At 47.0% G+C, this 13,828-nt stretch overlaps 1 protein-coding gene across 1 annotated transcript in view; it reads left to right on the top strand.

The window, feature by feature from the left end:
* The window catches only part of MED6 (mediator complex subunit 6), a 90,459-nt gene that overhangs the window by 40,871 nt on the left and 35,760 nt on the right, over nt 1–13,828 (top strand). Inside the window, exon 3 of the mRNA XM_078659613.1 lies at nt 5,632–5,723. Coding sequence (XP_078515739.1) covers nt 5,632–5,723 — 92 coding nt within the window. The remainder of the gene's footprint in view (nt 1–5,631; nt 5,724–13,828) is intronic.

Raw genomic sequence — 13,828 nt, 5'->3', positions numbered from 1 at the left:
GGGGCCGCAGCTCGTTTCCCAGGAACTTTTATAGTGGAGTTAGGATGTTCGTGGGAACTCCACTGAAGGCACAGTAGTGAGAACCGTGCCCAGAAAGGGCTCCCTAATGAGATGCTGAAGAGCCTATGGTTCCCGGGCAATGCTTAGGCATGCCGCACATCGTTTATGCTGATGGATAGGGCTAGAATAGAAGAAAAATAAGGTACTTTTATTATTCAACATGTGTTTCTTCGTTGTACTGAACTGTTTTATGCTCTTCTTCTTGGTGCTTCTAAGCTGTGTGCAGACTCACGGCCGATCATAGTCTACCAGGTGTAATAATAAAAACAAGCTTTGGCCTTGCAACAAGCAAGACGTGCGACCACGACCGGGAGTTGTGTGTGTGTGTGCGCGCAATAAGAAAAAAAACCACACAAGTGTAAGGGTGCCACGAGCTATGCGATGTGCGCTCACCATTACGAGAGAGGAAAGCCAGATGGGGCCTCTGCTTATCATTGTGCGCGTAACCGTACACCCTGTGCCAGCAAAAGCTTGTGGTAGGACTTTTAAAAGTCCACTTACTAAATGTCTCGCCAGCTCAGCTCCTTCATAGAAGAAAACAAGATCCTCGACCCGTCCCAATCAGGCTTCAGGAAGAATCACCGCACCAAAACCGCCCTTCTCGCTGATACAGACGACATGTGATCCCTCCTCGACAGAAGAGACTGTGGCCCTCATCCTCCTGGACTTATACGCAGCCTTCAACACAGTGTCATGCCCCGCCCTAGCCCACAGACTCCACGGCGCAGGGATCTGGAACAAGGCCTTCAACTGGATCTGCTCATACCTCTGTGGCAGAACGCAGCAGATCGGACTACCACCCTTCCTCTCAGATCCCACACTGACCACCTGCAGAGTTCCCCAAGGATCCTCCATCAGCCCCACCCTGTTCAACGTCTACATGGCCCGCTCTCCCCCACCGTCTGATCGTACGGACTCCACATTGTATCCTACGCAGACGACCCCCAACTCATCCTAACCCTTTCCAACGAACCCAACGTCTCCAAACAAAACTTTCAAGAAGTAATGGAAGCAGTCATCAGGTGCAAGAAGAACAGCTTCCTACAACTCAATATGGACAAAACCGAAGTACTCCTCATGGGCCCACACCCCGACGTATGGAACAACATCTGGTGGCCGCCCGTCCTCAAGTACCCCACTCCTCCCCTATGGACCACGCACGCAACCTCTGATTCGTCCTGTACTCTGACCTCAAAAGAGACTGTTTTCTTGTGCCGAGGGGAACCCAGTTGAAGGTCTTTTGGTGTAGGCAGATTCGTCCTGTACTCTGACCTCAAAAGGGACCGCCAAATCGGCACTGTCCCCTCTTCCTGCTACCACACCATCCGCCTACTCCGAAAGACCTTCAACTGGGTTCTCCTCGGCACAAGAAAAGTCACCCACGCCCTCATCCGCAGCAGACCAGACCACAGCAACGCACTCTAAGCCAGGATTAACTCGACGTTACTCGGAAACTCCAGAACGCTGCCACCAGTCTAGTCCTCAACCTACTACGCCACTGCCATATCAGCCATCTCCTATGGACACTACACTTGCTCCCTGTTGAGAAGAGAATCACTTTCAAGCTTCTCACCCACGCGCACAAGACCCTCCACAACACCGGAACCGCCTACAAGAACCACCGCCTCTCGTTCCACGCTCAGCACATCCAGAACAGGAGCTCCTTCTCCCTCCTCACGGCTAAGGCATTGAACGCCCTCCCTCTCCACCTCTGACATGCACCAACACTTCAAGTTCTTCAAGACCTGTCTCTTCGAAGAATCACCGTAAGCGATGTACCCCCACTCCTGCACCTTGAGACCATCTCAGTGAGTAGCTGCCTTTCACAAACCCTAATTGATTGATTGATCGTCATAAAAAGTTCATCATGAAAGAATTAACCGTTACTTCTGTGGGTCCCACATGGGGCAAGGTATGTTGGTTGTGTCTGTAGATAAAGAACATATTCAGTATAATTACAGTCCCAGATGTAGAAGAGTAACTACGAGGCATAAGCTGTAAGGTACTTTCCACATAAGGAGTACAGATGAAGTGCAGCACTACATAAAGTCACACAGGGGAATATGGGAATGCTTGTATTCAGAGGCTTCGGAAAATGGTCCGTATGTACATGTGTAAAATGAATGTATCCGGGTATGAGTCCTAACAAAAGAGGTAAAACTATGTTTTGAGCCTACATCGGCTAACTTGTAAACCTGTAGCATTCAGGAGCATACATAGGGGAAAGTTCAGACCAAAACTGAATATAACTACATCTAAAATCTAACCAAATCGAATTCGGGGAGATTCCTATGTACACGAATACACAAAGTACAAAGATTATGTTCTAAGCAGAGTAGCTCCAAAGAACGTAAAATTATTGTGTTCACAATGGGTTGCGACACAAATGGTTCACAAAGATCTTGCCTCGAGCAAAATGAAGCCACGCTATGTCTTCAGAAGGAATCAGGTTAGAAGAGGAGAGTGTAACAAACGAAGCCCTGAAGTTCTCGAGTTTCGAACATGAACCCGGGACACCTGTGGTTCCAACAGATGGATTGGGCAGGTATTTGATACATGGGCGGGAGCTACAGCTGCCATATTGGGAGAAGGATTCTCCGCGTTGGAATAGATGGACCTGCTATCTATAAAACAAAATAAGCATCCATTTAAGGGCATTCAAAGATGTCAGTAAAACAGGATGATATTTAAACAAGACGATATTAAAGCAACTAAGGGAGAGGTGAACCCATCTGATCAGGCATATTCATTGTATAGGTTCAGAGGGAATACAGAGTTTGAGTGAGTAATCACAGGCACATTGGGTGTGTGTGTTATTTGAAACACGCTATGCTGTATTGTTTTTTGTTCTTTTTCCTTTATGTATGTTTTGAACTTGTTTGAGCTCACAATATTCATGTACATATTGTCAAAAAATACATTTCTGTTGTAAAGTATAAATGTATTTATTAATGATAAATTATAAACTGAACTGGTCTGATGTATGGCTCTTAAACACTGTAAGCTAAGTGTTTTTGTTTTGATTTAATCGGAGAAGCTAGAGTTTGGTTTTCTTATGATTCATACTGCAGCCCTTAGGGACCCTCTTTAGTACCCATGCTTTGGGTACCATTTATTAGGCACTTACAGGGGTCTTAAAGTCCTTGCCAATTAGTGAGCAATTGAGCATGTCTTTGTTTTAGGGAAAGACCACGCACTGGGGCCTTGGTTAGCAGGTACCCAGTGCACACCAGTTGAAAAAACATCAGTATCTGTGGCAAAAAGTTGGGGTAACCATGACAAACAAGTATTTGCAATGCATTCGGTCTCACCTTTGGGACCTTACATGTATTTAGCTATGCAGCACATTAGCCTGGGGGCTGAAACATCTACTGTTCTTTAACATGGAGGGAAAGTAAGCACCAAACTGCGTGACACGCCAGGTATAGGAACACATGGAGAGAAATATTGCCTTTCATCGGTAAATGGTATAGTCCAAAGCTCTGTTTTTAAAATAAAAGCAGGGCCTTCAGTGGTCATGTAACTGAAAATTCATGATTTGAAAAAAATATTATTGTCTACGGGTGCTCGTGGAAGACAATTTCTATGGACTGGAATCTAGACATTGCTAAAGTGATTCTGGTATTTTACTAACCTCTGCTGGTCGTTTTTCTATCAAGAAAGTTAAATAGAGGCAGTTGAATAGAAAAATTTATAAAAAGAAGTGCCTCAGCAGAAAGCAATTCTGGTATTTTACTGTCCTCTGCTGGTCATTTTATATCAAGACAGTTAAATAGAGGCAGTTAAAAAGAAAAGAAAAGTCCCTAAGCAGAAGCAGACAAGTCCTAGGGCTGATCTCCAGAACCCACAAAGTACATACACATATAAGTATATTTACTAAAGTGTATACTAAAGTATATACAAGAGGTCTCAAATGCTCTACCTAAAAAGGGCACTTTCCTATAGTGTTCATCGACCTTTTATGATATTGATGGTCCTTTTCTTTTCTGATGATTAAACTTAGCAATACACAACTGCCCATTGCTTCTGAAAGTGCTAATTTTATCAGGGCAAACAGGCACTGATAAGAGGTTCAATGCTTGCTTTAAACAATATGGATTCAAGAGAGAATCTTTACCTATTATCTTGTGCTGCTGTCTTTAAGCACTACTAGCAGATAGTGTTATGTCTTTAGGTTAGAACTTTCTGCTGTGCGGTAAAGTTGCAGAATAATCTTTTATTAATGAGGGTTTTATTGGTACATTGGGTATAAAATTAGAGATGCATACTCTGTGTGTCATTTATAAGGCATATGATTTACTATAATGCTGTGTTAATGCACACTGTATAACTAGTCTGCATGAATTAAAAGCCTTTGTATAACAGTCACTATACAGAAATGTAAGTACATTGTTTTAACTGTAGCTTCTTAATTTACTATAAGTTGAATTCTGAATGTAAATGATGTTCTGATGTTTCTTCTCCCAACCAGAAATAACTATTAAGATCATGATGAAGGTAAAGCTCAAACGATCATTGATCAGTTGCTTGGTTCTGCACTGACAAACTCCGCGTTACTCTTGATTACTCCTGTGTTATCAATAACATTCCAATGTGTTGTACTTTCTCTTGTCACCACAATCATGTTTGTTCATACACTTTAATGAATCATACAGATTCTGAGCATTGATCATATAGATTTGGAGCTCCTTAACATGATACATCATGTTGTACAAATTTTTACAAGGTGTCCTTTTTTCTTAGGCGAATCTCTTACTTTCCTCCTTTCTCAGTCCTACACTCGAGCTTTTCTTTTTCAGTACAACAAAGACCGCAAAACATGTCTATAGGACGTGCCGAGGAGACCAGCCTGGATTAATCTCCTATGTAGGAAATTTGTGCACACATCACAGCTGAATATCACTGTATCCCAGTGAACTTTGCACACACCACAGCTGAATATCACTGCATCTCAATGAACTTGTGCACACAACAGCTAAATATCACTGCACTGCTTCAGAGTCACCTTGTGCACACATCACAGCTGAATATCACTGCATATAAGTCACCTTGGCTTTCTTGGATGTTTCCTGTTTGGAAGACTAATCATCCTCCACCAGCCACTCCAGGTGTGAGACCAGACGGCTCTGTCTGACTCTAGTCTCAAAAAGGGTCTCTTAGATGCGAGACCACCACAGCCACTAAGGAATATTTAATGCAGTCCATATGAACTGTAACAGTACTTTAAACTCCTTCCTAAATTTTAAGATTTACATTTGGTCTGAAAATTGCTTTCGTTTTCATGTACCGTACATCTCATAAACGAAGGATACAGGCAGACTTTGAAAGCTATATAAAAATATTGCTTTTGAATCTACAAAGCTCAAGGAAGCAGTTAGTGTGTCGTGCAATTCAGCATCTTATTTTAGGTTCACAGAACCTGTGTGCTATACTGCAATTGGGTTCAGTAATTTGTCTTCACAGCGCCTTTGAAAGCAGTTGATGTTTTAAAGTACCATGACTTGTGTATTGCTTGTATCTCGGTCAGTCTTCTTGAACCAGCACATCATGTTTCTATTGAATCTTTTTCAGTCAGATGACGGGAGTGGAGTACATCCTGTTACATGCGCAAGAACCTATTCTATTCATCATCCGGAAACAACAGCGACAGTCCCCCACACAAGGTAAAGCCCCTACACACCTTTAGCATTTGTGTTGTATCAAGTTATACAGACTTATGTGAGGCATAACCCTGAGATCTGGATTGCTTTCAAAATTTATGTTTTTTCTCCATCTGAAATACAAAGTGCATCTGACATTCATTGTGATCAGTGAGGGCGAGAGCTAAATCCACATTTTTGATTTGCACAGTTTGTCTTCTTTACTTCTCCTAGCATTCCTCTCAGAGTTGGGATTGTCTGAGACAGAAGCATAACGCAGGAGCAACTGACATTTTCTTTCTTTTGTGCCTGTTGTTTCGCCTTCTCATGCAAATCTTAGTGAACCTTAATCTACTGCGCCTTAAGCAAGAAAGAATCTTGAAACATAGAAACATCTTTATTACAGCACATATTCAGAAAAGCTGACAAGTTTAAGGACCCTCCGATGTTGTGCCAGTTAGGCACTCAACCACCTTCTTAGCAGCAGTGAGATGATGGGTGTCAGTCGCCTTTTCAAAATTCAGCCTGAAGGAAACCGCAGTCTTATTGACTGACGCAACCTCTCTCCTCTGGTTCCCTTATCAACTGTCTCCCCTCCATGGTGGAGCACCCACTCTATTTCCCCATTTTTATATTTTAGTGTAGGTCGTACCTCTAATCCAGTGAAATCCTGGGATGGACTAGATGAGTTTGAGTTTAGGACTTAGCCACTACTGTATTTGACCTCACTTTTTACTTTCGGTTTGGGAAAGCCTCACTCCTTGAATATCCAACCAAGAACTAAAACTCAGTATGTCATGTATGCATGCTTTCTGGCACACTAACCGGCCACTCACACGCTGGTAGTTATGAAAACGTTACTAAAGTTCACATGATCTGATTAAGCAGGGGGCTCTGTAGTTTGGTGATAATTTTTCATACAATATCCAGATTAATTACTGGTTGATTTCATTACTCTGAGTCTGGCCTTTCATTTCATACTCCTAACTTGAGAACTTGGAGACAGGTGCTTTAATTGCCCCTTGTTTAATATATTTTTTTTAACTCCATGCCCTGGTCTAAGATACAGCTTCCTTCCTGACTACAGCACATACTGTAGATACCAAGCATACACCGTGCAGAGCAAATTCGAGGGAGTGTGGTACTAAATATTAGTGATGCGTAAGACCAATTCAGAGTCGCAAAGTTTACTGGCAAGCAATTGGAACATTATCACCATGTCAATCTTGAGTGCAGACTTAACATAAGGATTTACCAAACAGTAATCCACCGCACACCCAGAATCCAAACCACATGAAAGCGTGAGCGAAGCAAAGTTGGGCCTCACCTAGAACTCAGCCCTAAAACATCAATTTCTGCTTTTGACTTCACAGATTGTATCACTCATGATCTACACAAAGATGTCATTGATGACATAACTGGTAATCTATCAATGATAACACTGGGCATGATAGGGACACCAGTTTTAGTTAGCATAGTAAACCATAACTAGTGATTTTCAGTGTTTTAAAAAAATGTATTTTTTAGTTTAAAATGTTACATTTTAACTGATATTCTCACCTAACTATAATGTCCCTTTTGCACATCACTTACCTAACCCCCCTGATTCTTTGGCGGAAATAATGGTCCTGGTCTGACAAATGCCCTAATGTGGATCCCAGGTGGCTGCTAATGTCTCTTGGAAGCACAATATATCTCCATTTTCTAGAAACTGCTTTGTATTTTCTTTTTCTGATGCCTGCAATGTTGCATGAAATTATGGTTAATTGCTGCTTAGATGGAAAACTCCCCTGGCTTCTGCCTTGCCAGGCCTGGTGCCACAGCGGTTAGGAATAGTGCTGCAGTCTTCTTTTAGTTCCTGTTTGGTCCAGAGCATGGGAGCTTGTATAAATGGCCCAATGGTTGTTTCAACGGGAGATCCTAATGCCCATGGGGTCCTTGGAGCCTGTCCAGCTACTGCTGTGGGTCCCTAGACCATGCAGGACCAACCAAGATCCCTTGCCCTGGCTATTTAATGCTCGGACGTGTGGATATTTTGCGTGTGGCAAAATCTGGATGTCTATGCCGCACTCAGCGAATTGTGGTGATTCGTTCAAAACGGCTTGTTGTAGTTCCTTTTGCCTCAGACCCACCACTGTGGATTCACCAGGGGTATCACCCTGGATGCTCTAGAATCTCGCCTATCACATTCCCCTGTTTGTATCTGGTCCAGGGTGGCAAGATGTTTGAAAAGGCAGAGAATGTTGCTCCGATTCAGAATATCATGCTGTCCCGTAATGTGAAATCTTGGGGAGAGAACCACCTCATGGACATTAGTTGGGGAATCTGAGGTTGGAACCACTTTTCCTGTTCCTGATGTGTGCACTGCCGGGCTTAACGCAGAGCTTGAGCTTGCTTGATGACTTGAGGTATTTCCTACCTGGACCTTGATTCTCCATACTTGGTTGTTCACTGAGCCTATCTGCTTCTTGAAACTTGGCTGGGGTTGTGTTGAACCATCCAGCTGCGGTGGTGTAATAGCTGTCAATACCTGGGAGGTTATGTATTTTAGTGCAGTGCTTATTCCTGCTGTTAATTCATGCCCTGAAGACAGACTTGGTCTTACGAGTGTCCTGGAGCCCTTCGCAATAGAATGGCTTAGTGACTTGGCTGCACTTGATAGTCTCCATGAGACGTAACAGATGAGGCGTCCTTCTTACCCCAGTTTTTGACTGAAAATATTGGCTAGAACTGTCTGTGTTCGAGGCATGTGGGCTGCTAAATTCATATCTATTGCATAGATCGCCGCCTAGTGTTGGGTCCGGATGATTGCACATTGTTGTCCTGGAAGAGTCTTCGAAGTATCACTAGATAGGTGGCTCCTCCCCTGGACTACAGTGCGCATGGGCATCGACTCCATCCCCAGATTGTTTTTTTCCGCCATTGGGTTCGGATGTGATTTCGACGTCTCCTGTTCGGAATCGATAAAACAATTTCTTTAAGGCCAAAAGGCCTTCTTTACTTCGTCGGTATTGTTCGCGTTCGGTCTCGTGTGTACTCCAACTCTTCGAGTCGGATATCTGAGGAGTCGGGTGACTCTTCGGTCAGCGAGGCCCTGTCGACGCAGCAAGACCCGGACGACGCTACGATGGAACGGAGCCCGTTCAAGTACTGCCCCGTGTGTGGATCGAAGTACCCACACATCGACGTGCATCCTGTATGCAACAAGTGCCTGTCGCCGGACCACAACGAGGCCAACTGCTCGAGATTCAGGTCGAAGAAGACGCTCAAGATTAGGCGCGTGGCGCGCCTCGAGGACCAGCGATCGGCACCGGTGCCGGCGGACATCTTTGGCGACCCCGAAGCAGACGAGCAAGAGCTTCAACTGCAGATCTCACCTACATAGGCGGAGGTCGAGGCCGACTACGGAGAACCCGTTGAGGACCTGGACCTAGACGAACACGTTGAGGAGGTAGGGGACGACGAGGAAGTTTATGGGGCCGCGGAAGATAGCTCGGAGGAAGAGCTATGCCCCGTGCGTACGTTTACTAAGGCTCAGGTCACGGGATCGCCACACGGCCTTACCCACGACCCTACTCCTCAGTCCTCGGCCCCGCCTCCTGGCCCGGCTACAGACATACCAGCGGAGCCTCCATTACACAAATCGAAACCGAAACCATCGGAATCGAAAACAACAAAGATGGCCGACAAACCATCGACACCGAAGACGTCTGGGACTACATCGAAACCGTCGTCTTCGGAGCCCTCGAAGCCGCAGAAGGCTGTCGAACAGGCTAAGGTGCCGAAAGGGGCCAAGGAGGCCGGCTCGAAGAAGGTCGTCGAGCCAGTGTCGAGTAAGATGGTCGAGTCGAAGTCGAAGAAGACTGTCGAGACACCTTCAACCAAGACTGCCGCACCGACAGGCAAACGGACAGTCGAAGCGTAGTCAGCGAGGGGCACCGAGCCGAAGTCTGGAGCCCCGACGCAGACAGATAAATCTGCTGCTCCAAAGTCTGCGACGTCAACGACTAAGGCCGGGACGGTGAAGCAGAGCGCAGCTGTCGAAGGTGCGTCCGCGCCTCCGCCACCCAAGGAAAAATCGTCGACGCTCGGTTCTTCCCCTGCGGGTGGACAGAGGTCGTCGGTCGGATCGACGAAGCTGTCCGCTTCTTTTATGAAGCAAGTCTCGGACTCCCTGAAACGGTTGAGAGACAAGGCGTCAGAGCCGAACACACCTTCGGTACCGAGGACAAGTGTTCCACTGAAGAAGACTTCCATGCCGATCCTCTATACGCTACCACCGAAGGTGGCGCCGAAGGCTTTTGCACCTCGTACGGTGCCCGAGGACTCGGAGCCATTGAGGCAGACTCAGCTGAGTGGAGGCTTTGGTCGACCACCTTTATCTGACGACCAAGAGGAGCATTTTATCGACGCCGACACGGGTAGATTAACGCTCCTACAAGAGGAAAATTACATCCCAGCCTGTGGAATCCTATGTAATACCTCTAAAGAAGAAAAAGCCTGCACCAGACACGCCAGAACTTGTTGAACCCGTTCCACAACGGCATAGGCGGAGTCCTACCCCTTCACCCACTTGCTCAAATGGAGATGAGGATGAACAAGATCAGGGATATAACTTCCCAGACAATACTGACCCTGATGAGCAGCAGGACTCATGGGTACACTCTGGTGATCAGGGGGACCAACAGGTGGTCGGTGACCCACAGATGTATGGGGTGAAAACTTCTCCAACTGAAGACTCTGCGGCGTTTAATGCTTTAATTGAAAGGGCGGCTGCAAACCATAAGGTGGAGATGCATGCCGGCCCTGTGGAAGTTGACTTTTTGTTTGATACTTTCTCTGCATCAGAAAAAACTGTGAAAACACTTCGAATGCTTAAGGGGGTTCTCAAGCATGCCACAGACATTTTCAAAGAACCCACCAGAGCGAGGGTTGTGAACCCACGAATTGAAAAAAAGTACAGGCCGGCACCTGGGGACCCTACTTATATACGAGGCCAGTTGCCTCTAGACTCTTTGGTGGTCTCAAAGGCCCGCAAAAGGGCGAATTCGCAGACAACGGGTGAAGCTCCTCCCCCGGACAAAGAGTCAAAAGTGCTGGAGGCAGGGGGCAAAAGGGTGGCTGCGCAGGCAGCCAACATATGGCGCATATCTAACACACTAGCCCTATTAGCCAGGTATGATAGGGCGCACTATGACACCTTAGAGCAGCTCTTACAACACCTTCCAGACAAGTTTAAAGAAGGAGCTGAGTTGCTGATACAAGAGGGCAAGCTCAACGCTGCAATTAAATGTGCGCTAGACGTGGCAGATACAGCGGCGGGAGCAGTCAACACAAGTGTTATGTTGAGGCGTCAGGCATGGCTCCGCATCTCAGGGTTCAAGCCAGAAATACAGACGACTAACCTCAACCAGCCCGTCAATCCAGACAGACTGTTTGGGCCGGAGGTTGACACCACCCTCGAGAAGATCAAAAAAGATACTGAGACGGCTAAGTCCATGGGGGCACTTCAGTCTCAGCAATTCAGAGGAAACACTTTTCGTCACTCAAGTGCGCGGGGTGCTACCAGAGGACACTTGGCACAGCAGTCACATTTCGGCAGAGGAGGCGCCCAGGCCTCGTACCCAAAACAGAATAGAGGTGGTTACAGAGGCAACAGAGGCAGAGGCAACAATAGTTCCCGTTCCTCTGCTGCCAACAAACAGTGACTCTCTGTCACTGCCCCCCGACCATCCAACACCTGTCGGGGGGAGACTCCAGCAGTTCCTGCCAGTCTGGACGTCCATCACCACAGACAGGTGGGTAAGGAAACTTATCCAGTTCGGTTATTGTTTGGAGTTGACGTCCACTCCACCCAACATACCCCCAAGACAACGACCTATGTCAGCAGAGCACTTGCACTTATTGCAGCAAGAGGTTCTTGTAATGCTGCAAAAAGGCGCAATAGAGCTCGTGCCGGTGGAGGAAGAAGGCACAGGGGTTTATTCCCTGTACTGCTTAATCCCAAAAAAGGACGGTTCACTCAGACCCATTCTAGACCTACGCCCCCTCAACCTGTACATCCTCTCGGAACATTTTCATATGTTAACACTGCAGCAGGTTCTTCCATTGTTAAACCAGGGAGACTTCCTCGCAACCTTGGACCTCAAGGATGCTTATTTTCACATACCACTCCACCCATCCCACAGGAAATACCTCAGGTTCACCATACAGAACAGGCATTACCAGTTCAGGGTCCTACCCTTCGGAGTGACCACTGCCCCCAGAGTGTTCCCAAAGTGTCTGGCGACTGTGGCGGCGCACCTCAGGAGACAGAACATACATGTCTACCCTTACCTAGACGACTGGCTCGTTCAAGCAAAGTCGGAACAGCAGTGCGCCGCAGACATGTCCCACACAATTCACCTCCTTCACAGTCTGGGGTTCTCACTGAACTATCCAAAGTCGCACCTTCAGCCAGCCCATGTGCGGCAGTATCTGGGCGCGACAATAAATACTCGGACTGCTACGGCTCAGCCGAACCAGGTGAGGATCGACAACATCCAGTCGCTCATCCAAAGGTTCAGACCGCAACACTCACTCCCAGCGAGAGTGTTTATGCAGTTGATAGGCATGATGGCTTCCTGCGTCTTCATAGTCCCGCACGCAAGGTTGCATATGCGTCCGCTCCAAGAATGCTTGGCGCATCAGTGGACACAGGCTCAAGGACAATTGAAAGACCTAGTGTTGGTGACCGGTCGGGCATACAGCTCTCTGCATTGGTGGAATCCACACAACCTTTGCAAGGGCCGACCGTTCCAAGAGTCTGTGCCGCAGATCATCATGACGACGGACGCTTCTCTCCAGGGTTGGGGAGCTCATGTGCTCCACTACACGGTGCAGGGGCTATGGACTACACAGCAGAAGAAGATGCACATCAACTATCTAGAATTGATGGCAATCTTCATGGCACTCAAGTCCTTCAAGGTACATCTGTGCAACAAAGTCGTGTTGATCCGGACGGACAACATGACTGCCATGTACTATATCCAGAAGCAGGGGGGTACGCACTCTCCACAGCTGTCTCATCTGGCTCAGAGCATGTGGAAGTGGGCCATTCAGAGGAACATTTTCCTCATGGCGGAACACCTCCCGGGCAAGGACAATCAGATGGCGGATCTGCTCAGCAGGTACAGCCACCAGATGCACGAGTTGGAGTTACTTCCATCAGTACTCCGCCCGTACTTTCAGCAGTGGGGTCATCCAGAGATAGACCTGTTTGCCACAAGGGAAAACGCAAAATGCCAAAGCTTTGCCACCAGCTTCCCTCACCCACAATCGCAGGGCAATGCGATATGGATGAACTGGTCAGGCAGATTTGCGTACGCTTTTCCCCCAGCACCTCTAATACCGCTGGTGGCAAGAAAGCTAAAGCAACACTCGATGACGCTCATCCTGGTTGCTCCAACGTGGGCACGCCAACCATGGTACACCACGTTTCTAGAACTCTCCGTGGTACCGCATCAAAGGCTGCACCTCACACCCAGACTTTTGACGCAGAACCATGGCGACATTCAGCATCCAGATCCGCACCAGCTCAATCTGGCGATCTGGCTCCTGAGGTCTTAGAGTTTGGCTACCTTAACCTGCCTCCAGAATGCATGGACATCATCAGGGAGGCACGGAAGCCCACTACAAGAGCTTGCTATGCAGCAAAATGGAAGCGGTTTGTCATTTATTGTACAGCACATAACATAAACCCGCTAGATGCATCCATTCCTAACATCATCTGCTATTTGTTGCATCTTTACAAATGCAATCTAGCGTACGCTTCCATTAGGATACACTTATCCGCCATAGCGGCTTATCTTCAAAACAGGCAGCATCTCTCTGTTTTCAGGGTGCCTGCCATTAAAGCTTTTCTAGAAGGGCTGAAGCGGGTCATTCCTCCCAGGACCCCACCCGCTCCAGTGTGGAATCTCAACGTGGTCCTCACTAGGTTGATGGGCCCACCTTTTGAGCCTCTACATTCGTGTGAGGTTCAGTTCTTGACATGGAAAGTGGCTTTCCTCATTGCTATCACGTCTCTCAGACGTGTTAGTGAGCTACAAGCGCTCACAATTCAAGAGCCATTTATTCAAGTCCATTCA

The sequence above is a fragment of the Lissotriton helveticus genome, chromosome 9, assembly GCF_964261635.1.
Source record: "Lissotriton helveticus chromosome 9, aLisHel1.1, whole genome shotgun sequence".
Taxonomy (NCBI): domain Eukaryota; kingdom Metazoa; phylum Chordata; class Amphibia; order Caudata; family Salamandridae; genus Lissotriton; species Lissotriton helveticus.
The sequence above is the reverse complement of the archived record's forward strand: the minus strand, read 5'-3'. Positions and strand labels throughout refer to the sequence as shown.